Below are 26,478 nucleotides of genomic sequence, written 5' to 3'. Positions count from 1 at the left end.
ACGGTCCACGAGAGTTTGGCTGCACAGGTTTGACGGCCTACACCACGGACCCGTCGCATCGCAGATGACGTGTTTCAGCGCAGAGTGCAACACGGGGAGCACGGGTCTCGCTGATCCCACTGTTAGTCGACGTTGAGCGAGTCACATATGAGCTGCGAGTCCGTCCGGGACTGCCACCTGTGCCCAACCATCACTGAGACCGCCACCTGTGCCTAACCGTCACTGGGACCGCCACCCGTGCCCAACCGTCACTGGGACCGCCATCCGTGCCTAGCCGTCACTGGGACCGCCACCCGTGCCCAACCGTCACTGGGACCGCCACCCGTGCCTAGCCGTCACTGGGACCGCCACCCGTGCCCAACCGTCACTGGCCCGCGTCCGGTCGGCACGCGGCATGGCACAAGATAGGGCTTGGTGTTTGCTTCCCGGCCCGCCACCGCCCGCTTCCAGTGTAACCCGAGCGGCGGCAGGCCCCACCGACCACCAGCGCGTCAGGGACCCGGCGGAATAGCAGCTGCCACCTCCATAGAGGACGCTCGGGTACCAAGCGGGCCGACAGCTGCCACCTCTACAGAGGACATTGTCGGGCAGTCCGGCAGCTGCGGCCGAACCCCAGACGCCAGCCAGCCCCGACACCACCTCGAGCGGACTCCCCGGCCCGGGCAGTACACACACGCTCACGGGCAGGGAAGCCGCCGGGCGACCGCCGCCGACCGCTAGGTGAGGCGTGACCAGCACCGCACCCAGACACCAGTCACCAAACCCCGTCCGCGGCCCACACCCCGTCCCGCGACCAGACGTCAGAAGACAGCCAGCCGGTCTCCGCCCCCCTGTACAGATCAGTACGAGACGCGCATGACACCACCGGTACCTAGTAAAGGTGTGGCGGCTCCCAAAGAGATTATATACACCAGCCCGGAAAATAATAGCCGTGGTTAGACGGCATCTACAGAAACAAATCACTGCATGCAGACTAAGGGCAGATACACAGCAGTAAAAGCTCCGCCAAAGTTAGTCTGCTCGCATAAACCATCGTCCTTGTTGCAACTCCCAGAAACCAAGCCAGCAACACCAACAAAACGCCACGCTTTGTAAGCATACCTATAAACGCATTAAAACACCCTGCGCCGGCAGTTCAACGCCCGTCACAGCCCAGAACTGAGACTCTAGTAAAATCGCATGAGAAGCATAACACAAACCGAAAGTGTTACGTTCCAAAAGATCATGTTCGCGATCGGCAGTGACGCACTAGCGCCGTATCGCCGCAGCGACTGGCGGTGGGAGCGCACCGGAGGGCCGGGAGACGCCACGGGTCTACCCCACAGACCGGCCGGCCGTCGCCCTCCCCCGCCCGAGTGGCGCGGCGCGGCTCGGCTCGACTCGGCGGGGCAGACCCGGGGGCGCAGCGCAGGACCCGCTGCACTCGACAAACGGTCCGCAGTAGCACCGTCCACACAATTACTCGGTTCAGAGTACAGTAAGGCTCGGCGGCAATGCGGGTACAAAGTCCCGTGTCTAGATGTCACCATTCGGCCGACAGTAACAACGTGCGTTATTCCCGGCCAACTAGCACCACAGCATGATCCTTGATGATTCAGACGATTGACATTTGTGTTCAGTGGATACAAGGGCCACTCGTTACGTACATCGGTGCTCCGACCGCCACGGACATCGGAGCGGCGATTGTTTCAAAACAGCCCAGTAGCCGACTGGACCGTTGGAAGCACTTGCGACCCGTACTCCACGGCCTGGACACCGCTCGTCGCTGAGCACCCATGGAGGTGCCGCGTCCGCCCTCCCCTCGCCTCGATACACCCTCAATCTTTCCCGTAACGCCCCGGGAGCCGGGCGCAGCTCCCCAACACAGCAACAGACACCAGGGAGACGTCTCGTTGTGACCTAAGCAGTCCGGGGGAGGGGAGGGATCCCACCCAGCCCCGGCTGCGGTGGCAGCGCCGCCCCATGGGCGGGCGATTAGTACTCGAACGTGATGGTCTTGGTCTTGAGATATTCCTGGAGAGCCTCCTCGCCTGTGGGAGGGCGCGGAGCGATGTCATCTCATGCGCAGGAACTATCCGCGGTGTCAAGAGTTACGACAAGTGAACACTCAAACCCCCATGGGCCGTCTGTGATGGACCAACTCCAGCCATCGCGCCGATCAACCGACAGGGTGAACTTCAGTCACTTCGGAGACGACCATCAAGTATAGCACATACACAAGTCATTCACGACAGACAAGCCACACACCAGATGGAACATACACTGAACATTCCGATTGCCACACGTAACGTCCGACGCGGGACAGCTCCTACACATCCAACCCTGCGAAAGGCGCCTGAGCTTGCGCCGTGCGAGCCGCGCCTGTCGCCAGCCGGCTACCGCTCACCGAGGTCCTTGCCGAAGCCGGACTGCTTGAAGCCGCCGAAGGGGGCGGCCACGTCCGTCTTGTTGTAGGTGTTGACGAAGCAGGTGCCGGCGTCCAGCCGGTCCGACACGTACAGCGCCTTGTTGATGTCCCGCGTGAAGACACCGGACGCCAGGCCGTACTCGGTATCATTAGCCCGACGCACCACACCCTCCACGTCGCTGTGGGAGGAGGAGGGGGGGAAGGGGTGGTCAGGCGCAGCCAGAGGCGGCTCCTCAGATCAGGTCGTGCCGGATCGAGTCAGATAAGCACGGCCACACGGCTTCTCAGGTCAGATTAGGTCACGCACGGCCAGGCCGCTCTCGAGGCCCCGTAAGGTCAGGTCAGGTCAGGTCAGGTCAGGTCAGGCCAGGCCAGGTCGGGCAAGATCCTCTAACGGCAACACTGAGATTCAGCAGGCCTTCGGCAACTGTGTCCCCCGCCCAACTTCGTCACCGGTCGCTGACCTTTGTGCAACAGCTACCGTCGGCACACGCGATGACACTACGACCAGCTGAGAACGCTACCGACACTGACGCTTGCAACCAAGCACCGGTGGCGACGCCACACAACAGCCTATAGGCAACAGATGACGGCGGAACGACCTTTACACTATACACGCCAAACTTGGCATCCTTCCCACCCAAACACGTCCTGTGTGAGACAAACAAGCGGGGTCAAGTGGTGGGCGTTTGCGTAAGTGCGGCCCGGTCGACTGACGTCAGGAGGCGGCCGACAGCTGCGGGCGAGCTGAGGCCGACAGCGCGGGGGCGGCGCCCCGAGAGCGGGGCGGCACTCCACCCACGCAGCCCACGTCACGACAGTCCGACACACGCACGACAGCACAGCCAGCCTACTCACGTCACCACGGCACCGACGTCCCCACAACGGCACAGCCGGGTCAGACGTCTACGCGCGCGCCTCCCTCTCCTTCCTCCCACCCCTTCGTTCCCTCCCTCTAGTCCCTCACGTATCTGTAGCAGCTTGGCAGATTACATTTGATGGCTTGATCTACACTTGTTGGTCAGATTGCGGCTTATCAAGCCCTATTTCCATTCCCCTCAGGAAGTTGCAAAAAAGAACAAACCAACACGCAGAATCCTACCCGAACACAAGCACACCACACTCGGATGCGAGGGGGCACACATGCAGGCCATTGCGACCACAACCGACCGTGCTGCCTTACCCCTCAGCGAACTTGGAGAGGACCATGATGGGGCCGAAGGACTCCTCCTTAGCCACGAACATGTGGTCCTCGACGTCGGCCAGGACGGTGGGCTCCATGTAAAGGCCGGGCCGGTCCACCTGCTTACCTCCGACCACCAGCCGGGCACCTGTCGGATGGGAAGGGGTCACGACAGGTCACCACGGTCACCGCAGAGCACAAGATACAGCCGGTGACACACGGTCAACGCAGAGCGCATGATACAGCCGGTGACACACGGTCAACGCAGAGCACAAGATACAGCCGGTGACACACGGTCAACGCAGAGCACATGATACAGCCGGTGACACACGGTCACCGCAGAGCACAAGATACAGCCGGTGACACACGGTCAACGCAGAGCGCATGATACAGCCGGTGACACACGGTCAACGCAGAGCACAAGATACAGCCGGTGACACACGGTCAACGCAGAGCGCATGATACAGCCGGTGACACACGGTCACCGCAGAGCACAAGATACAGCCGGTGACACACGGTCAACGCAGAGCGCATGATACAGCCGGTGACACACGGTCAACGCAGAGCGCATGATACAGCCGGTGACACACGGTCAACGCAGAGCACAAGATACAGCCGGTGACACACGGTCACCGCAGAGCACAAGATACAGCCGGTGACACACGGTCACCGCAGAGCACAAGATACAGCCGGTGACACACGGTCAACGCAGAGCACATGATACAGCCGGTGACACACGGTCAACGCAGAGCACATGATACAGCCGGTGACACACGGTCAACGCAGAGCACAAGATACAGCCGGTGACACACGGTCACCGCGGAACACAAGATACAGCCGGTGACACACGGTCACCGCAGAGCACAAGATACAGCCGGTGACACACGGTCAACGCAGAGCACATGATACAGCCGGTGACACACGGTCAACGCAGAGCACAAGATACAGCCGGTGACACACGGTCAACGCAGAGCACAAGATACAGCCGGTGACACACGGTCACCGCAGCGCACAAGATACAGCCGGTGACACACGGTCAACACAGAGCACAAGATACAGCCGGTGACACACGGTCACCGCAGCGCACAAGATACAGCCGGTGACACACGGTCAACGCAGAGCACAAGATACAGCCGGTGACACACGGTCACCGCGGAACACAAGATACAGCCGGTGACACACGGTCAACGCAGAGCACAAGATACAGCCGGTGACACACGGTCACCGCAGCGCACAAGATACAGCCGGTGACACACGGTCAACACAGAGCACAAGATACAGCCGGTGACACACGGTCAACGCAGAGCACGAGATACAGCCGGTGACACACGGTCAACGCAGAGCACAAGATACAGCCGGTGACACACGGTCACCGCAGAGCACAAGATACAGCCGGTGACACACGGTCAACGCAGAGCACATGATACAGCCGGTGACACACGGTCAACGCAGAGCACATGATACAGCCGGTGACACACGGTCAACGCAGAGCACAAGATACAGCCGGTGACACACGGTCACCGCGGAACACAAGATACAGCCGGTGACACACGGTCACCGCAGAGCACAAGATACAGCCGGTGACACACGGTCAACGCAGAGCACATGATACAGCCGGTGACACACGGTCAACGCAGAGCACATGATACAGCCGGTGACACACGGTCAACGCAGAGCACATGATACAGCCGGTGACACACGGTCAACGCAGAGCACATGATACAGCCGGTGACACACGGTCAACGCAGAGCACAAGATACAGCCAGTGACACACGGTCACCGCGGAACACAAGATACAGCCGGTGACACACGGTCAACGCAGAGCACAAGATACAGCCGGTGACACACGGTCAACGCAGAGCGCATGATACAGCCGGTGACACACGGTCAACGCAGAGCACATGATACAGCCGGTGACACACGGTCACCGCAGAGCACAAGATACAGCCGGTGACACACGGTCACCGCGGAACACAAGATACAGCCGGTGACACACGGTCAACGCAGAGCACATGATACAGCCGGTGACACACGGTCAACGCAGAGCACAAGATACAGCCGGTGACACACGGTCAACGCAGAGCACAAGATACAGCCGGTGACACACGGTCAACGCAGAGCACGAGATACAGCCGGTGACACACGGTCAACGCAGAGCACAAGATACAGCCGGTGACACACGGTCAACGCAGAGCACATGATACAGCCGGTAACAACGGCCTCTCCGGATCATCGCGGGGACGGCGGCGGTGACCGCCGACCCCGCAGGTGACCTCGTCACCGCCGGCCTCGGCGCTCTCACGTCACGTACCCTCGGCCACGCCCGTCTGCACGTACTCCAGCAGCTTGTCGAGGTGGGCGCGATGGTTCTGCGGCCCGTGCTGCGTGGACCGGTCCAGCGGGTCGCCGATTGTCTGCCGGCGAGGACATGGCCGTCAGCCGGGCCGGCACCAGATGATACGTGGCCAGCGGACGGCGCGGTGACGTCATTAGCAAGCGGGCAGGCGGAGGCAGGTGAGGCGAGGTGCAAACGAAAGGACGGAACGAGAAGAGCAAATGACTTCACACACAAAGCGGGGCCATGCAGCAAAGGGAGCCAGGCTCGAGAATCAGAAGGTATATTGAGGAGGGTCCGATTGGGTGATTTTTTTGGAAAAAATTGGGTGAATATCACCAGTAAACCAAGAAGCACAAACATAACGTTTTTATATCCTACCGCACTTTGTCGAGTGGCAGAACAAAATTTGTTACTATGAAAACCAGAAGCGCCACTCAAACATGACGTGATTTAAGCGTCTCGAATGTCTAATGCTCACTGTATTAATGTATGCAGTTTTAGGTCCAGTCCTGAATTCGCTCCCAATTGGTGGTGTGAGTCTGTAATGACCAAAATGCGCTACGTGTTATTTTTTCTAGGCAAAGAGCAGCCCAGTGAGACCGCACTGCATGAGAGGCCGGGCACCGTGGGTGCGGCTTCAAGAAGACCAATGGGACCTGAGGCGACGCCAGCAGTGACGCGTTATTCAGGACAGGCTGGCCAAGGCAGAGCTGGGACGGGCCGGATCACTCGACACGTCGCCGGGGCGCACGGGCCGCGTGGCGCGCCATGACCCCGCCACAGCCGGCCGCCGCACCGGCGGGCGTCCCCTGACTAGGCCCGCCGATGTGCGCCGCGGGGGCGTCACAGGTACTCAGATGGTCGACGAACGAACGTGAGGCGGCTCGCATTTCAGGTGCGGAGGCACGCGGCAGCGCCCCTCCTCCTTTCCTCCTGTTCGCGTAGGTCGGACGGGCATGGGCAGCGGGCGCACGCACGTCAGGTGCCCAGTGTTTACTACAATAGTCAGGACTTCAACCCGCTTTGGTATGCCTACAGCAGCACCACCGGGCTCTGTTTCGGAGCCCCCAGCCCGCCTGCGCGCCAGGGCTGACGCGGAGAGTCGCAGCTCACCGACTGGCGCGTGCGACGGGCACGCGTGTACACTCCAAACACTGCCAGTGTCAACTTCAATATCGCACTGGGTCAAGTGGAAGTGAATTCAGCTGTATCCCGAGAGGTAATCACCAAACCACAGCGTTGCCAACGCAACGGAACGCGTTCAGAAACGGCAAAAAATGACAAGGCGCAGCTAGGACACCATGGCACCACAGGTAATGTGTTTAAGAACAATGCCTGGCGAAAGCCAAGGGACACATTCTATTTAGGTCCACTCGCCGCACTAAACTGCACCCTCCCGTCATCATCGGCGCAGGAGACGGCCGCCTCTATCCGACAGCAGGGAGCTGCTACATCAGAGCTGCGAAGGGGCAGATCCAGCACGCAGCTCCGTCGTGAGCCTAAACACCACTCCGACCTCCAAGCAGCGCCGATAACCGTTATGTGGAGCCAGCCTTACCGCGTATTGATGACGTCATGTTTAAGTACGACGATCAAAGCTGGATCAGCACTAAGCGTGTCCGTACCGAGTCCCCGACCGTGATTTCCCAGGCAGTGCGCCGCTACGCTCAGTGGCCCCTCAGCTAGTGCCGTACAGGTCCTGTCCCAGAAGGGGACGGGTGCATCTCGCTCACCATTTTCCCGATCTCCTCGATAATGCGGCGCAGGTACTCGTCGTAGATGGACTCCTCGACGAACAGGCGGCCCGCGGCGATGCAGTTCTCGCCCTTGTTGAAGAACACACTGCTCATGCCCTGCGAACCGTGGACAGAGCCGCCGTCAACGATGAGCGCGGCACGCTGCCGATTGCAAAACGATTGTCGTGGTGCCGGGGACAACAGCCACTCATCTACCGTGCGCGCATCGGTTAGCATAGCGGCATTGCGACCAGGCGATGCCAGGGACGCTCGTCACCAACGTGTTGCAAGATGCGGGCCTGCGTAACTTTCAGTTGGCGATAAGGGACCGCCTGCCTGCTGTTTCCACATCTGGCAGCCCTGCAACTGACGTCACACGTGCACACTCCATCCCTGACACACACACATGCACACTCCTTCCCTGCGGGGCCCGGCACACACAGCTGCTGTCGCTGTCTGCCGAAATAAAACGACAGTCGTCTTGCAATCAATTCTGGCGTTCACAGGTGGCCACCGTCGCCCGGCGCGCCACGCGGCCGTTTTGGCGAACATCCGTCAGGGCACCGCGAAGGTGTTGGCCAAGACCCGTGAACGCAATCAACGTCATTCCACTGGAACGTTCCAACACGCTCCGCAGGTCCCAAACGAACCGAACTCCCACCACGGCAGCCGCACCGCTCACAAACGCGTGGCACCCTCCAGCAGCCTTTCAACATGATGTCCAGACAGCAGAAACGCATTCAAATACAGCTAGGATCCCGCCCACTGATCGGCGGTCAGGGCAGCCCGGGCTTCCGATCGGCGCCAAGCCGCGCAACCCACCATGCGGACGGCCTTGTCCAGGTCGGCGTCGGCGAAGATGACCAGCGGCGACTTGCCACCCAGTTCGAGCGAGGCCTTCTTCAGGTTGGACTCGGCGCACGACTTCATGATGACCTTGCCAATCTCGGTGGAGCCGGTGAAGCCCAGTTTGCGCACCAGCGGGTGGTCGGCGATCGCCTGGCCGCACTCGCCGCCTGCGGAGGAGCATCCCTCAGCTCACTCAGAGGAGAGGCCCCTCAGCTCACTCAGAGGAGAGGCCCCTCAGCTCACCCAGAGGACAGGCCCCTCAGCTCACTCAGAGGAGAGGCCCCTCAGCTCACCCAGAGGACAGGCCCCTCAGCTCACCCAGAGGAGCAGCCTCTCAGCTCACCCAGAGGAGCAGCCCCTCGCCTCACCCAGAGGAGCGACTCTTCAGCGCACCCAGAAGAACAGCCCCTCAGCTCACCCAGAGGAGCGGCCCCTCAGCTCACCCAGAGGAGCGGCTCCTCAGCTCACCCAGAGGAGCGGCCCCTCAGCTCACCCAGAGAAGCGGCCCCTCAGCCCAGCCGGCCACAGACCGTGTCGGTACCGGCCCAGCTATCCAGCAGCCTGTATCGCCGACTGGCATTGCCACTGGATCAACACACGGCAGCAACGGACCCCGGCCCTGCGCTTAGCTGGGCGCCCTGTTGGCGTCCCGACCCTGACCTCGCCCAAAAGGGACCCCGCCTCTATCCACACACAGTCAAGCCCGCTCTCTGCTGCCTGGGTTGACCTATTGGGCTTCGAGACGGTGAGGCTCTAAAACGTTCTTAAGGACTGCTATTTAGCGGGCAGAGAATTAAAGTGCGCGTTCCCCTCCGGGATCAGACGTCCCGGATATTTTCTGATCACAACAACCAAGATTGTAAACTCCAGCCAGCAATGTCCATTGCCAAGAGCCGACCGTGAATATTGTCTGGGAAGCTGTGTTATCCTGAGCCCGCCAGTCTGGCCGGCCAGGGTAACCACATCCCCCAGCGGGCCACTCCAGCCACGGCTACAACCCTACCGTCCTGACCACGTCCCTCAGCCGGCCACCCCAGCGCCAGCGACCTAACCCGCCGTCCTGACCACGTCTCCCAGCCGGCCACCCCAGCGCCAGCGACCTTACCCGCCGTTCTGACCACGTCCCCCAGCCGGCCACCCCAGCGCCAGCTACCTAACCCGCCGTCCTGAACACGTGCCTCCAGCGGGCCATCCCAGCCCCGGCTACATAACCCCGCTGTCCTGACCGGTGTCCGGGGCCTGACCACGTCCCCCAGCGGGCCACCCCAGCCCCAGCCACATCACTCCGCCCTCCTGACCGGTGTCCCGGGCTGACCACGTCCCCCAGCGGGCCACCCCAGCCCCAGCCACATCACTCCGCCCTCCTGACCGGTGTCCCGGGCTGACCACGTCCCCCAGCGGGCCACCCCAGCCCCAGCCACATCACTCCGCCCTCCTGACCGGTGTCCCGGGCTGACCACGTCCCCCAGCGGGCCACCCCAGCCCCGGCCACATCACTCCGCCCTCCTGACCGGTGTCCCAGGCTGACCACGTCCCCCAGCGGGCCACCCCAGCCCCGGCCACATCACTCCGCCCTCCTGACCGGTGTCCCGAGCCTCACCACGTCCCCGAGCGGGCCACCCCAGTCCCGGCCACATCACTCCGCCCTCCTGACCGGTGTCCGGGGCCGGTCGGCCCGACCAGCTCACCTGAGCCGGGCACAACGTTGATGACGCCGGGCGGAAAGCCGGCGTGGACGGCCAGCTCGGCGAACTTGAGCGCCGTCAGTGGCGACACCTGGGCCGGCTTGATCACCACCGTGTTGCCGGCCGCCAGGCAGGCGGCCATCTTCCAGGACAGCATCATCAGTGGGTAGTTCCACGGCGTCACCAGACCGCACACGCTGCCGGCAACGAGCGAGACGTGTGGGCTCAGGGTCCGACCCAACGACACACGGCCAGTCCGACCACATGCAGCGTCCGCCGCCGACGCCATCGACGCCTCGTCCGCTCGGTTCGCGTTTGGTGACGAAGTCTCAGTGGCGGTGCCTCAGCCCATCCGCCCGCGTTCGTCACACGTCACGCGTCACGCGTCTGCGTGTCTCACCCGATCGGCTCGCGCTTGGTGATGGTGAGGTTGTGGTTGGGCCGGGCGTTGTTGATGGGGATGGTCTTGCCCTGGATCTTGTCGCACCAGCCGGCGAAGTAGCGCCACGTGTCGATCGACATGCCCACGTGCGTCTTAAGCGCCAGCGTGTAGACGGCGCCCGAGTCGATCGTCTCGATGGTGGCCAGCTCCTCCTTGTGCTGGTCCATGAGGTCGGCCAGTCTGCGGCGCGGGGCAGGCGCGTCACAGCCGGGGCGAGGCTGGCGGACTCACGGCCGCCGCCGCCGCCAGAGACACGCACGATGCAGAGCGGTGCCAATGCCCCGGCATGGGAACAGGCCTGGTCACAGACACGTGTATGTGTAGCTGTTGGCACATGGGCTGTTACGAGCTGGCAGCAAGACAGCAAAAGCCCATGTTGATGGCGTCTTCCAATCGGTAACCAGCTAACAAATCTGCGTCACAACCCATGGCGCGATATTATACACCGGACTCGAGGACTGTGCCTGCAGCATGCTGCGGTAACTCTCTTAGCTGCCTGGGTTAGACTATCTAGGACGTTTAATGCCAGCTGATACAGTCACGTCGCTCTCATTTTATTGTTTACTTTTTGCGGGCTATGCTCCATACCGGAAATCAATATCTTGAGCGAAGCTTAGTAAAGCGTAACAGATGAGAAGCAACGCCCACGTGCAAAGAAACGCGGTTGCGCGTGTTAGCATAACGCAAACATTAACGCATGCGTGTCCACACGTCCACACAACTTAGTTGCGATCAACACATGTAAGTCATTAAAACACATCGCTAATTGGAACGCTAACGCAGAACAGATCGTATGGTCCACCGGCCTGTATGCAGTCCCTTGGGACGTGGGGTGTAACGATGCCCGACCTATAGATCTACGTCTGTCAACGCCACCTACTTGTACATGAGCGCGCCCCGGTCGCGAGCGTTCATCTTGCCCCATTCGCCTTCGGTGAACGCCACGTGCGCCGCCTTCACAGCGCGGTCCACGTCCGCCGGAGACGACCGCGCCACCTGTTGAACCAAATGAAAAGCTGAGATTGTCCCGGTCTCCGATGCTACTGCTCAGGCGCCTTGACAACACGCACGGCAAATCAACGCAGCTGGATGCAGGTATCCGTTACGAGCCGTTTGGAAGTAGCGCCTGCCTTGTGGTGACTGCTCCACCAACTCAAGGCCGCGCTCTCCTCAATCCTATGAGCCCAAAACACATCGACATTCAGTGAACAGACTGCGACGCGACAACGGGAGGCCGGCGCATATAGCCAATATTTTTAAGGAGAGCGGTACGGTACCTATCACAGATCCCACGCACACCACGAACAGGCAACACCAGCGCGTCTCACCACACAACTCTGAGACCTGCCACACGGGCTAGGTCAACATGGTCCTGAGCATCCCCACTCTCTAGACATCTATAACCTAACATCCAAAAAAGCTCAACTCGCCACTACAATGTGCCCTGGACTGGAATACGTGCCCGCCACATCTGACCGCATTTATCCAGTCCCCGCCCTTTGGACCCTGCAGCAGCTCATCATCCAAAGCCCAAGGGGCTGCCCGGCCCAGCGGAGAGCCCAGTCGAGCCCGCCCCACGCGGCAGCCCCGGGGGCGCCCGGCCCAGCGGAGAGCCCAGTCGAGCCCGCCCCACGCGGCAGCCCCGGGGGCGCCCGGCCCAGCGGAGAGCCCAGTCGAGCCCGTCCCACGCGGCAGCCCCGGGGGCGCCCGGCCCAGCGGAGAGCCCAGTCGAGTCCGCCCCACGCGACAGCCCAGGGGGCGCCCGGCCCAGCGGAGAGCCCAGTCGAGTCCGCCCCACGCGGCAGCCCAGGGGGCGCCCGGCCCAGCGGAGAGCCCAGTCGAGCCCGCCCCACGCGGCAGCCCCGGGGGCGCCCGGCCGCCCCCGGCGGCGCGCGCCACTTACGTCGCAGATGGGCTTCTCGTCGGCCGGGTTGATGGACGTGATCTGACGGCCGGTGGTGCTCTCGGAGAACTCGTTATTGATGAACACCTGCGCGGACAGCGGGCGGTCAGCTCATGGCGCGGCAAAACCTACGCGACTCTTGTCGACAGCCGCTCCACACATCAAACACAGCTCTGCAGAGTCGCGAAACACTCAAGGCGCGATCGTACGTGACATGCCATGTGCCTCAGACGCAATGCCATGCCAACCTATAAAAATAGTATGGCCCGCATTCCAAACGGACATACGGCACAACACGGCTGGTGATGGTGATCGGGGCTTAAGGGAGCGTCGACTACGATGGTCAATTCGCGCCCACAGCTGTTAACTGGCTGACGCGGCGTGTAAATGGCTGACATTCCTGTAAGTTGCAAATGAAAACAATTGACCTGTAACAACCCGAAGAAAGTCGTTGTCAAGCGTATCAGAAAAGATAACAGATGGGAGCATTTTGACTAAAATGAAAAAGGCGCTCTTCGATAAACTCTAGACATGTGCAAATAGTGTTGCAAACGGTGGGTAGCGCATTACGAAAACAACATTGCCGGTCTCCACTACACAACAGGTCGTCGTGAGTCGCATGCGTGTGGGCGATTCACATTCCGCGGTCAGTGCTCCTTGTCGTGCCTTGCGTGAACTCGACTACCATGGGCCTGTGTTTCCCTCATCTTAAGCTCATTGCCTGTCATGCTATTCCAGCAGTGTTGCCATTTGTCTTTTACCCCGCTCGCTATGGCCCGGTGCGAGTCTCTGGCACGAAGGGGCAGGCGGTGTCAACGTGATGCACAGGCCGCTCTCTCTTGCATCTGTATCCGCGGGCTCGTTACTAGCGACACCAGCATGGCTTGGCATCCAACGGAGCACCACCACCTTACCGACGCGATCCGGCATCTTTAGCCGAGCTAAAATATCCTGTGTAAGAGGACATAAAGACGAGGTAAGAGGACGCGTTAAAAGCTTTTAAAGCCAGAGAGCTGCTCAACGAATCCACAGAGTCCATTGCAAATGCTGTCACCAACTTCAATAAAAGAGAGCGTTTTCAGGTTGGTGACAAACTCAGGAAGTGTAAACTGAGGCGTGTTTCGGTAACGAAAAGGACCGCGTAGTGTATCACATACAAGTGCAGATACAGCGCCCACTTCCGTCTTGGAGCCATCTGTGCAAGTACGCTGAAACTCTGCGTACGATGCGATACGCCGCAAGGCCCTGGACCTACGAGCGTGTACCAGCACATCCGTTTTCTGACCGCTGACATAAATAAGTTCACTTTTAGAGTTACTAGCTACCAGGGCGGTGTGTATCATTGGGGCTTTACGACGCACTCAGCTGCTGAGGCTATATGGCGTCGACTGTCTCTCACCCTGTCAGGAAGGGCGGGCACCGCAGGTTTCCGTACCTCTGGTTTCCCAGACGCGTAGTGATTAACGCAGATGCGTTAACTACACCACCGGCACCCCGCTACCAGGGCGGTGTCAATCAGTGATTTGGTTTCGATGCACCCCGCAAACTAAAGCCGCTCGGTCGAAATCGCTTCTTAATAATGACGGCGTGTACGACCCTGTCCACCGTGAGGCAATGTTTCAATGGACATGGAAAAAGTAACGATCGGAGCTCCAGCTCATTTACATTCACACTCATAGGCGCTACCTCAAAGTCCGTGACAAGGGCTTCACCCCTGACAACCTTGAACCCTTGACCTTTGAACATTGACAATCATGATGCATATATAGTGACCTGATGGGGGAAGGAAATATCCATGTTGTTGACGTGCATCTTGATGGCGTCGTAAGTGAACTCTGGTTTAAGGCTGCCGCCGCGAGACACGAAGACCACCGTCTGGACAAAGTCGTCGAACTTGGAGGCCATGAACACGTCCTCGTTCTGCAGCTCAATCCCACTCCTCTGCTTCACATCTTCCAGCAGCCTGCAACACGCAAAGCACCAGAAATCATGACCCAATCCCTAGTTTTTCCGGCTGCAACCCACCAGCACTGCAGCCGGACAGGCAAACCAACAACGAAGATAAGCGAAATATCGTCGGCACAACTTTACGTCACCGAATCGCCTACCTGACAACGTCCATGCTGCCGGCGCCGGCGGCGAAGAAGTCGGTCTCGTCAGCCACCTCGATCTTCAGGATGTCGGCCCAGGTGCGCCGGAGCGCGTCCGAGAGGGCCTGCTCCTCGGCGGTCAGCTCCAACCGCTCACGCGCCTCCTCCGCCTGGCCGTACCGGGCCGCCTGCACCATCTTGCCTGCCACAGAGAGCCGCGCCACCGACACCTGCCGGCAGGTCGCAGAAGCTCACGCTCGCCGCACTGCGCAAACGTCCGAAGAAAACACCGTACGGCTCAGACACAAGCCACACGGTGCAGCCATCTGCAGATACCACCACATGGCTCACACACCACGGTACGAGCCGCACGGTACAGCCATCTGCGCATGCCCCCACATGGCTCAGACACCACGGTACCAGCCGCACGGTACGGCCATCTGCAGAAACCATTGCGTGACTCATACACAAGCCGCACAGTACAGCCATCCGCAATAATCGCCGCGCTGCTCACACATCTCACTTATCACTGATGGCTGCCGGCCCCACCTCAGCACCCTCACGCATCTCACACGGCTGACACGCGTCGCACGTGGCCGACACGCATCTGACAAGGCTGACACGCGTCTCACGCGGCTGACACGCATCTGACACAGCTACCACGCATCTCACACGGCTGACATGCATCTCACACGGCTGACATGCATCTCAAACGGCTGACACGCATTTCACACAGCTACCACGCATCTCACACGGCTGACACGCATCTCACACGGCTGACACGCGTCTCACGCGGCTGACACGCGTCTGACAAGGCTGACGCGCCCGTCGTGAGCGGGGCCAAATGGCTACATGCATTAACCCCGCGACACCGCCACACCGCCTGCGACCTCAGCCCCAGGCCACGCGGTCACGGCTGCGTCGCTGGGCGGCACGCACCATCTTTCCGTCGGATCCGGTGAGGATCAGCCCATGGGAGCAGATGACGCCCGGGCGGTCGCAGCCCTCGATGGCCACCTCGGTGCCGTCGGGCCGCGCGCCCGAGAACCGCTTCGATCCGTACAGCTTGGTCTCCTGCCCATCCATCACGATCCACGCACCTGTGAACCCACGCCGGTGATGTCTCCGTTCTCAGCCCCCCCCCCCCTCGTCAACCAATCCTCTTAAAATTGCACAGCCTAACATGGTTTGCAACGCGATGAGTCAGTCATCTAAAAACAGAACTACGTGAATTTGGAAGGTAACAAAATGCTACATTCTCTTAGAGCAGTCATAAGTTTAACAAACCGTATCTAAGCATTTGAGCGCGGTCCAGGCCCCCAGAGCTGAGGGAGATATGCGCGGATCCACCTCACGGGCAGACCCCTCTATCGGCGACTAGCGGCCATGTAGGGAACACGAACACCCGGCTGACCTCTGTAGCGACCCAGCGTCTCGCTGGTCGGGCCACGGAGCCAGAGCGCCACCAAAGACGCTGCACCTATGTAGGCCGTCAAACTGACCACAGGTCGACCGGCTGAGTCGGGCGCCGGCTCGGCCGAGCTGCCAAGCGGCCGGGGAGAGCTGCCGGCGGGCACCGGCCGGCCCATCAGCGGCGGCGCCCACGCACCCGGCGAGAGCTGCCGACGAGCACCGGCCGGCCCATCAGCGGCGGCGCCCACCGCACCTGGCGAGAGCTGCTGACGGGCACCGGCCGGCCCATCAGCGGCGGCGCCCACGCACCCGGCGAGAGCTGCCGACGAGCACCGGCCGGCCCATCAGCGGCGGCGCCCACGCACCTGGCGAGAGCTGCTGACGGGCACCGGCCGGCCCATCAGCGGCGGCGCCCACGCACCTGGCGAGAGCTGCTGACGGGTACCGGCCGGCCCATCAGCGGCGGCGCCCACGCACCTGGCGAGAGCTGCTGACGGGCACCGGCCGGCCCATCAGCGGCGGCGCCACGCACCTGGCGAGAGCTGCTGACGGGCACGGCCGGCCCATCAGCGGCGGCGCCCACGCACCTGGCGAGAGCTGCGAGAGCGGGCTGACCTGGCACGTCGTCCGGCCATCAGCAGGCGGCGCCCACGCACCTGGCGAGAGCTGCTGACGGGCACCGGCCGGGCCCATCAGCGGCGGGCGCCCACTCACCTGTCGAGAGCTGCCGACGAGGCATCGGCCTGGCCCGTCAGCGGCGGCGCCGCACGGCAACCTGGCGAGCTGGTCAGGCCGCGGATAAAGTTGTGGATCTCCTCGGCGGGGGACACGTTCCAGCTCCAGCCGCACCAGCTCCTTCTTGTTGGGAATGGATCATAGGTGGCGCCCCTCCTCTGGCTGCGTCTCGCCGCGGCGCCGTGGCCCGCCGACACGCGGTTCACCGCGTCCGCCTGACGAGCGCGGCGGGTCAGCCGGTCAGGTCAGACGTCGGGTGAGGGTCAGGCCAGGTCAGGTGAGGTCACATGTCAGCCAAGTCAGGCCGCGTCACGTGGAGGTGAACTGCCCGGAATCGGATCATATACACCGGCTGGCCACGTCAGGTCACGGGGTCATGCATCGGCCTGGCCAGGCATCCGTTCCTCGACTCGATCAGGCCAGGTCCACTGCGCCGAAGGTCAGCTGTCTGACAACATGTGTACCATGGACAGTGCAGCTGCCGCGTCATTTCGACAGGCCGGATTTCACGCATTTTGTCGCAGTCCGCTGGGCGCGCCGAGGCATGGCGCGGCGCGGCACTCACCATGGCCTTGATACCCTCGGGGTACATGAACTTGTTGTAGAGCGTGTCGACGGTGTCGTCCGGGTCGACGTCGCAGGCCTTCTGCGACAGGATGGGGCCCGTGTCGAGGCCGTCATCCGCCCAGAAGATCGAGAAGCCGGCCTTCTTGTCGCCGCACATCAGAGTCCTGTGTCATCGGATCAGCCGTCGGAGTCCGGAGTCCGGAGCACCACCGGCGACGGCGTCGACAGCGGACCGACGCGCGCCGCAGACACATGACGTCACAACAGACGACAGGCGTGTGACATCGCGGGTCAGACGTCCGCAGGAGCTGAAGAGCCGGCAGCGCTGGGCGAACGACCTTGAGGGGCTGGGACTGACCAGGACGCTGGGATGGCGGCAATGGGCTTATGGACTGTAGTTGCCAGCTACGTTCATGCCAAATTCAGTAAGTTGTTGTACTGCTGCACTTGAAATCCTTTCCTAATTCTTATAGCACAGCTCACTTCTACTCACTAATTTGTTTTCCTACCCACGTTGTTAGGATCTTTCTCAATCCCTTACTCCACATTTTTTTTTTAGGAAAGGTACCTTGCATTAGGCTCTGCGTTTTCCTACACCCTCCCGTAATTTGCTTACACACTCGCAGCATTCGTGAAGAGCAATGACATGGCGGCGCCCATTCAACATGAAACAATACGCTGAACGGAGGAACAATACACTGAACGGAGCAAGTAATGTAATTCCGAAACGTGTTCTTTCACTAATTATTCCCTGACTTGGCCTGTCTCAATGAGCTCTGACATTTCGTGGCAATTGCTTTCTCATCCCACGACAGACGGTCCGAATACAATACTGAAGCACCTCACTAAATGGGGAACAAGTGTCCTAGCATTTCACACAATACGTCAGCGATATCACAGTGACGCCTCTTGGCTACGCGCAAACACAACATTTTATCAAACTGTCCCTAGTGGACGGTTTTTCTGATCTTTTTTCGTCGGCCATGAGCGTTCAAGGTGTCATAAAAACCGCCATCCTTGGCCGCTTTCTATCGCGCAGACGGGCAAAAACCTCCCCAACCAACGGCGGCGTCAGACAAAAACTGGAACCGTCTGCTACCCGACAATTCACCGCTTGTCCGGACCACCGCGGCGGCAGCAGCGTGTACACATGCAGCGAGGAACATCGGCAAAAACCGAAACATGCAGGCTCTGGTAATGGGACCAAACCCTGCCATTGTTGCGGTCAAGGTAAACACCCCTCACGGGCTTCAACGTTACGAGGCATCGGTTAACAAGTGAGCTTAACATTGAAGCTGAATTGTGCAATATTAAAAAGCAATGCAACAGAACACCAGCAAGCTTAACCTTGGTCACTGCCACCGCGGCCGGCCGACGACCTCTGACCCTCTGAGCGGGCCCGTACCAGTTGATGGAGCTGGCGCCGCGATGGCGCGGGAGCAGCGACGGGTGGTAGCAGATGCTCTGGTGGCGCGGCGCGTTGATCACCTCCATCGGGATGAACTGGCTGCAGAAGGGCAGCACGTTCAGCTCGGCGTTCACCGAGTTGTACTTCTCCAGCACCTCGGGTAGCGCCACGCCCTTCTTCCGCCACGACTTGAACTTGAACACAGGGACGCCGTCGGCGGCGGCCGTGGTCGCTGCCGGACGGAGGGCGGGTCAGAGTCGCCTCCCGGTTCCCCGACCTCGCACGCACGTCACGCGGAGGGGTGCCACGTTTGTCAACACTGGAGAAAGCTGGGGCCAGCAGAGACTGGCTCCGGCACGAACTGCATGCTAAGTCGGTGGACTTTCCTTCAGCCTTACATACGTACGAATCTAGCAGTCAGGATTTCTATACCAGGGTACCAGCGGCGGGTACTAAACTAGCACCGAAGATACCAGTGCGGCGCCTAAGCTGGCGATGTCGGGACTGTACCGGGACCACAGGCTGTCCGCCTGTGCTCGATGCACTGAAAGCTGGCAACAGTGACCACAACAGCCAAACGCTGCTGACCCCAGGCAGGAAGTCGATGACTCTTAAGTTTTTTTCTTTATTGCCGAAAATCTTGGACTTACATTGCTCCCCAGATGTATCATGCATTCGTTGGTTAAAAAGTGTCCAAAATGTTTTGGCGACAAAAATGTACTACAAATTATGTTTCATTTGGAGCACTAATATTTCATAGGTTTAACTATGGACCGAATCCATGTAACTTCATGCGTAGATTTTATCCCATATAATTCCATTTACGGCAAATGTGTACACTCATACACGTGGGCGAGACAAGTAGGTAGGGAGCACTCTTGTTATTTTACCCTTAGGTATGACGCAGCCTCGAAACAAACACCAATGCAAAGCTCGATACCTCAGGAATCCAACAATTTCCGGTTTTGGCCCGTTCAGGTCAAACAGCAACGTTGCAGTCGGAGTGAACACCAGTCGTTCAAAATGATAGTAAGGAGCGCCAGCTATCGACTACATTGGTAGGTGTGGAGGAGGGGGAGGGTGTCGGCAGCCTGGATATTTAATGCCTTTTCACAGCCCATACTTTATTGCAATTCGTATAATCGTAATGCCAAATTAGCCAATTCTTGGAACCCCGCATTCTTGTAGCGGGGCCGAAGCCAGGCGTCCATCAATTTGCCAAGGTTTAAGTCACGTTCCACAAACGGCATGCCAGGAACGCCATTGCGTCATTGCCAAATTCATTTCATATTGTCCAATTCAGTCTGCCACTCAAGTGCGAAACGATGACTGAGAACACCCTACTCAAAGTTTTCATTGCACGACACATTAATTGGAAAAAGGAATGGTCAAAATGCGACCTTGTGAAAACTGAGCGCTATGCAGTCAAACGTGATAGGGCGCCGTGTTACTAGAGTTCAGATCAGCGGCTGCGGAGAGGTTACCCCCCCCCCCCCTACCCCTTCCCAAGACGTAAGTCTCTACAGCATCTTCATTTCTTCGTAAACACAGCGAATGGAAAGGTTAGAAACGTCCCGTGACGACGGAGTCCTATGCTATTCTTCGGCAATGAGCACACCAACCACGACACACCGGGGAACGGGAACCTCGACACGCCCACCAGGACCAGCCGAACCCCAGAATACGACAGACAACTATGAGATCATGGAGCCGTCTGCGGGGAGTAATACGAGACATGTTGCATCAGGCCCTCAGCTCCGGGCCACGGGGGCCGTTGCCATGGGCACATGACGGCGCTGCCTGGCCGGTAGCCCGGAGGACCGATCGGCTCCAGCCCAACACCGCAAAGCTTATGACCAGGCGCCCGCCGGCCCAGCGGCGTCCGCAGGACTCCGCTCGACCCACGGGGGAGCTGAAATCGCCGCCGACAGGCCAGCGCCGTATCTGTGCCGCTCCTGCACGGCAATGCTTCAATGTTCCACCCCGTGGTAACATCGAGACATCGCAAGGAAATAACATGCGACTTTAAGATTGAATAGCGTTCCTTGACCGGACGGAGCGTAACGACGCAAAAGTCCTGCTGGCGGGTCTCGATGCGGCGCAGCTACCGATCTGTTTATAACGCGCGCCACGCCCACCACTAGACGCTGACACGTCGGATGTGATAGGCCACGCCGCCAGCGCGCCCGCACACCAGGGGACGGCGATAAACAAATAACTGCGTCATGGCTATTCATTGAGGACCAGTTTGGTGGGAAACTATCGGGATTACGGACGTTTTGCACGGCCCCTGTATGCCCCGTGTATGATTGCTCCGTCGGCTTTTTCAAGTCAGTGCAATCAGTGCATCGATCAATCAGTCAAAATGACGTGCATCTCGCCCTCGTATCCATGGCGAACCAGATCGTCCATATCTGTTCGTTTGTCGTTTCGCGAGGTTTCGGTCAGATCTGACGATCAGCATCGGGTTGACGACAAAGCGCCGACACGTGAACGCGGTCTTTTCCTCGCCGCGACGCTTAAACCCACGTGCCACCAACATCTCGACTGGATTATCCGATCGGAGCCAGACGGCAGCTCCGCGAAGTGCCTCCGGTTGGTAACCCCGCACCCGGTTGGCGCAGGTGCCATGACACTTCAAGGCCAGTCGCTAGATCGCAGTAACCAGTAAAAACCGGACTCGACCGGATCGGGCTGGTCTGGTCTGGACCGCCCCACCGACAGCCATGGTCACCGAGATTCAAAGCGCTCGTGCCACAGTATAATATGCAAAGTCAATGCGTTTGTAAAATGCATCGAACGACAGCATACAGGACATCTTGGATTAATGCATTGCATAGACAAGTTAGGGTGGGACACGAATCTCGTTAAAATGCGTCTACAAAACTTTCCACACCACGCAAACGACGAAGTCCTATTCGATTACTGCAACTTACGGGAATTTCTGCTAGCGGAATGTGATTTATAGTGAGACTGTCTAGACAACAGCATGTCTGATAACAAAAAAAATCGAACTACATGCTACGGCTAAAGCGAGCATGTAGTTCGATTTTTATTTAGCATTCGATTAGCATTGTCCCTCAGTCACATGTCAAAGCCCCGTCGGGAAGACGCGCATACCCTTCTACACGCATACACTTCGAGCGCACATTAAGATTGCATCGCACAAACCAAAACATCGCATGCGCCACACATTTGACAGCTACATGATATATACACCATCAGCGTAGTGCGAGATAATTACTGCAAGCCGTTCATGACTGACAATCAATCAGAACAGTCGCAACTCCTCGCCCTGGGACGGGACCGAGCTGCCCATGTGGCCTCCCTGTGGGGGGGGGGGGAGGGGGAGGGGGCGCAGCGTCCTGGGTGTCCGTGCTGCGTTCACGGGCCGAACCAAGACAGGTCGACCACTGCTTACGGCAGGAAGAACCCCGACTCTTTCCCGACTTAGGACGGAAGGATCGGCGTGCTGTCTTGCTGGTGAAAATCGTACTGACAGGACACTCGACTTTCCTAAATGCCTTCATAACAAACACGCGAGTGCACGGTCAAAGACCCAAATGTATACGCTACACTGCTGGACCGCGGTCAGCACTCACAATTACGCACAAATTTCACCGATGTCAGGGACAGAAAACGGAAACCGGCCATGGAAACCAAGTCCATACCGTCCTCCTCCTCGCTGGAGCTGTATGAGGACACCCGTCTGCACCCCGTGCAGGCGGGCGGCCACCGGGCCCTCTCGGACTCACCGACCGGGTCCTCCCGGGAGCCCTGGTCGGGCACGGTGAACACGCCCACCACCGTGTGGCCATCCTTCCGCAGCAGCTTGTACACCTCGCCGGCGAACGTGCTCTGGCCGATAATGGCCACACGAAGCTTCTCACAGCTCTGTGGAAACCAGTGAACAATGTCATCTTCAGGTTTACACATGCTCGAAGTTGTAACACAAAAGGTGTCTGCGTTAACCGCTGAACGTCTGGGAAGCCGGAGGTTCGGGGTTCGATTCCCCGCGGTGCCGCCCTTACCACCAGGGTGAGAGGCAGGCGACGCCATATAGCCTCAGCAGCTGAGTGCATTGTAAAGCCCCAATGACACAAGTTCCAACATATGTGATAACGTCCTCTGACAATGATTCAGGACGCTGCTTGGGAAACTGAGGGCTCAAGAAATCCATGTTTCAGTGTTCATAACAAAACAATGTGCAGCATTGCTCACAAAGTACAACTTATTACTTGATGGCAAGGGTGACTGTCCTTTGTGCTACAGTTCCTTTTAGACTGGGTCAGGTGGGTGGCAGAGTGAGAGGTGGGCCAGCCCAGCATACTGGATATGATACTTTTCTTTAGGAATTAAAGGTGGGCAGCACATAAATACCCACACCCACAGTTGGCTGGGCCTGACACTTTGTGTCTTTTGCCAGTTGGTTTCTGAAGAGTCAACTACAAGATTGGACTTACACAGGATCAGCCCTACCCTGAGCAGAAGCCTAGGTAAGAACAACCCATGGCTTGTTATAAAATATGCATTGCATGATGATGTATGGACCATGAGAGTGTAGGGATTATACAAAAACTTATAATGTGAATAATAATCAAACTATTATGGAGAAGTGTAACATGCAACAAATGTATCTGCTTTAGCCAAAAGCTTCACAGCAAATACCAGGTAAGTGGTGTACTGAAATATCCTATGTGAAACAGCCAATAGCATAGTTAATAGCTGTCACTTATTGGAACAGACAGCCAAAGGAAAAGGCACATTTATTACTAGTTACTACATTGGCTTAGTTTCATTCTAGGCCATTTGTAAAACATGGAAGTGCAGGCTAGTCAATTTACCTTTCAGATACCCTGAAAACATTTTCTACACATAAATTATTTACCTTTCAGATACCCTGAACACATTTTCTACACAGAAACTAAGCCACCTGATGTTTTCTTCAGATAATGTTATGGTCAGAGTTGTCATAACATACAGCCAGCGACATGGCCAGTGACATGAATGCCTAAGTGATCATAGGATAAACCATCCTGCCCAACAACCAAATTGCACCAGGGATTAAGGACAGGTCATGCAATGCCATTACATGAATATCAGGCAGAAAACCTTTAATTCACTTATCAGGAAAGTTTGATGTCTACTCCAATCACTTGAAACAGTTTAACTATTGATCATATATATTTATGTAAGAAGAAAGGGCATCATGACTGAAACTGAACTCACCTTGAGTTAGACACGCAACATGAAATTATAAAATTTAACACTGATCACATATATAGCATAAAAGCTGATGGCAGCCTCATTTTCAGGCCAATGCCCTGCATGCATGACTGTAGAGCTTAAGAAAATGTTGTCAAAATTTCTGCATACAGCAGGGGCAGTGCCACCTGCTACATTCTTACATAAGCAGAGGATACAATGTTGACATGGGACCTTATGTCACATGTTGACTGAGACAGAACCCAAATTGTTTTACAAATGTATGATGCCCTGCATCATGCTTACCCTTGATGTCGAGAAGGTCCTTGCACCTTTGGGAATAACCCCGTAAAGGCCTAACAGTCGCATCATCTTGTGGGTTCAGAGTAGTACCCGCGTAACTACAACCTGCCACCTTCGCCGGGCGCCTCGATAGACACCACACGCTTCCAGGCCAATACTTAATCCAAGTGAGTGCAAGACCACCACCGCTTCACAGACACGAGCGACAACAACACCCCTGTTTAAAACTAAGCGCTTATTCCAGGCAGATCACCTGTAATTTACGAATGATAACCCCACTCGCGGACCACACCATGGACCAGCGGGACCGGCCGCCCTCCTCTCAGCAGACGTCACTGCACTATAAATAACTTGCGCGCCATGGAACGCCGCCTCCGCGCCGTCCTCCGAAGCTCACTTTATAGTACTGCCACAACCGTCAAAACATCAGCCGGGGAGAGACGACGAACCGAATGTCAAAGTACCACTTATTACTCGGTCTTTCTCTCATAACTTGTCGGTTTAATGCTGTCACATGTCTGCTTTAAAATTGTCCCTGTTTATTTAACGATGTAAAGAGCAAAATTATGCTATTAATACCTAAATAATTGTCATGTTTTTGGCAGTGTCTAGCAAAAACATGATAATGTTTTTGCTCTTTGACCTGGTGGTGCGAATGTGGCGAGTCGACATAGCAAAAGTAAGATTTATCCGCCCAATAAGCAAACAAATTAAAACAATCGGTGTCAAAGGTTTTCAAACACAAGTCATAGCACACAAGCCCAAGCAACACCAGCATTGATGTTCTAGACGGTGTTCCTTTTCATGCAACCTCGCCGACTGCAAAGTTTAATTTCGCATGCTCTGAACTTGTCCCATTCTCCTCCCACGTTTATGGTTTACGCACCCACGGCGGCAGGGCCCAGACTGAGCCGACGCAACAGTTGTCTAATTTGTTCTTCCATGAATGAGTGACACGTTCTGACTTAAAACAGCGCATTTCCAAGCCTGAAAAATCCTAAACAAAGGGAGCAATCCGTCTTAAACAATTACGTTCGTTTTCTTTGCACGTGGCATTATGGACACATTTGCAATTGCGAGCGTCACCGTCAAGAGTCTGGCACACCTTTTTTGGATCCCTGTTAAGCCAAAGCTTATATAGTGAACAAATATTGTAACATAGAGCCATCCACTGGCACAAAGGTAGCTGATAAGCGACAAGGAAGAACACGGATTCCCTAGTTCTTCGACCTTAACGGCTTTCGTTTCAAACTATCCAGTGATGAGCCTGTAAATAGTTCACCATGATAGAACATTAGGCCATCAGCACAATGCACCACACGGCCAAATCAGCCGACCACACTGCCAGACAGGAGTATGCAGGCCTAATGCCAGTATTTTCTACAGGGTGATCAGGAGAATTCACTTTTCAACAGTGCAGCGCATTTAACCGAATTCTGCAAAATCGCTCAAAATATAATGTATACCTCTTAGCTCTGGGTTGGGGACATGACCTCATCGCTTCGTGCCCGGCAGTAAGAAATGACTGGCAAAATGACTCCCGCGTCAAACTTGAAGGGCATTGAAGACGTGCTTCCCTGAACAGTAATGCTGTGACCTACCATGGTTTTGATGGTCTTCCCGAGAGCGTCGCTTATCAGACAGAAAGACACAAAGTGTTCATGCGTTTCAGTTTCGCAGATCGTTTCCGTAAAAAATTAAATGGGGGCGGCAGCCCGAACAGCCCGGCACGGAAATGCTGTTAGAAAAGCCGCAGCAAGGGATTATGAACGATATTCCAACAGCCTTTATCAGAGAGCAGCTATCAAATCGCAATTTTGGACCAAAAATGGTTTGCTAGATTTGGGCAAGCAGACTGCGTAGATCTACAACTTCGCCCATCACGAAACACCACTGCATTGGCCGTTTTCAAGTTCCTTTGAATGTACTCATCGACATTAGTAGTCCCACACATTGCATCATTGATTCGAGGTGTCGGGCGGAACAGAACTTGAAGCCGAAACCGGTCATCACGTAAACATAGATCGGGGCGATGCCATGACGTCCCAGCGAAGCCCTGCATCCAGGAATCTGACGGGACGTGATTACCGGGCGGGCGGCGATGCCGCAGACGGCGGCAATGGCGCAGCGCGCGCTGGCCGCCGTCCACGGCCCGCTCCGAGCCCAAAATAAACAGCGCCCTGCAGCCGTGCAGAGGCTCGACTCGGACGCGGG

At 57.7% G+C, this 26,478-nt stretch overlaps 1 protein-coding gene across 1 annotated transcript in view; it reads right to left on the bottom strand.

The window, feature by feature from the left end:
- The window catches only part of LOC119107143 (cytosolic 10-formyltetrahydrofolate dehydrogenase), a 24,608-nt gene extending 28 nt beyond the window's left edge, over positions 1-24,580 (bottom strand). Inside the window, exons 1-18 of the mRNA XM_037230515.1 lie at positions 24,268-24,580; positions 22,512-22,650; positions 18,754-18,988; positions 17,347-17,512; positions 16,822-16,996; positions 15,573-15,733; positions 14,652-14,863; positions 14,317-14,506; positions 12,544-12,630; positions 11,521-11,636; positions 10,599-10,820; positions 10,202-10,395; positions 8,487-8,680; positions 7,662-7,781; positions 5,902-6,004; positions 3,591-3,738; positions 2,387-2,586; positions 1-2,030 (exon numbers count right to left, since the gene is read on the bottom strand). The exon at positions 1-2,030 is cut by the window's left edge and continues 28 nt beyond it. Of these exons, the coding sequence (XP_037086410.1) occupies positions 1,975-2,030; positions 2,387-2,586; positions 3,591-3,738; positions 5,902-6,004; positions 7,662-7,781; positions 8,487-8,680; positions 10,202-10,395; positions 10,599-10,820; positions 11,521-11,636; positions 12,544-12,630; positions 14,317-14,506; positions 14,652-14,863; positions 15,573-15,733; positions 16,822-16,996; positions 17,347-17,512; positions 18,754-18,988; positions 22,512-22,650; positions 24,268-24,333 (2,784 nt within the window). The 5' untranslated portion in view covers positions 24,334-24,580 and the 3' untranslated portion in view covers positions 1-1,974. The remainder of the gene's footprint in view (positions 2,031-2,386; positions 2,587-3,590; positions 3,739-5,901; positions 6,005-7,661; positions 7,782-8,486; positions 8,681-10,201; positions 10,396-10,598; positions 10,821-11,520; positions 11,637-12,543; positions 12,631-14,316; positions 14,507-14,651; positions 14,864-15,572; positions 15,734-16,821; positions 16,997-17,346; positions 17,513-18,753; positions 18,989-22,511; positions 22,651-24,267) is intronic.
- Between the last annotated feature and the right edge of the window lie 1,898 nt (positions 24,581-26,478).

The sequence above is a fragment of the Pollicipes pollicipes genome, unplaced genomic scaffold (genome assembly GCF_011947565.3).
Source record: "Pollicipes pollicipes isolate AB1234 unplaced genomic scaffold, Ppol_2.1 Scaffold_6686;HRSCAF=7923_pilon_pilon_pilon, whole genome shotgun sequence".
Taxonomy (NCBI): domain Eukaryota; kingdom Metazoa; phylum Arthropoda; class Thecostraca; order Pollicipedomorpha; family Pollicipedidae; genus Pollicipes; species Pollicipes pollicipes.
Note: the sequence above shows the minus strand (reverse complement) of the source record. Positions and strands in the feature narration are given on the sequence as shown.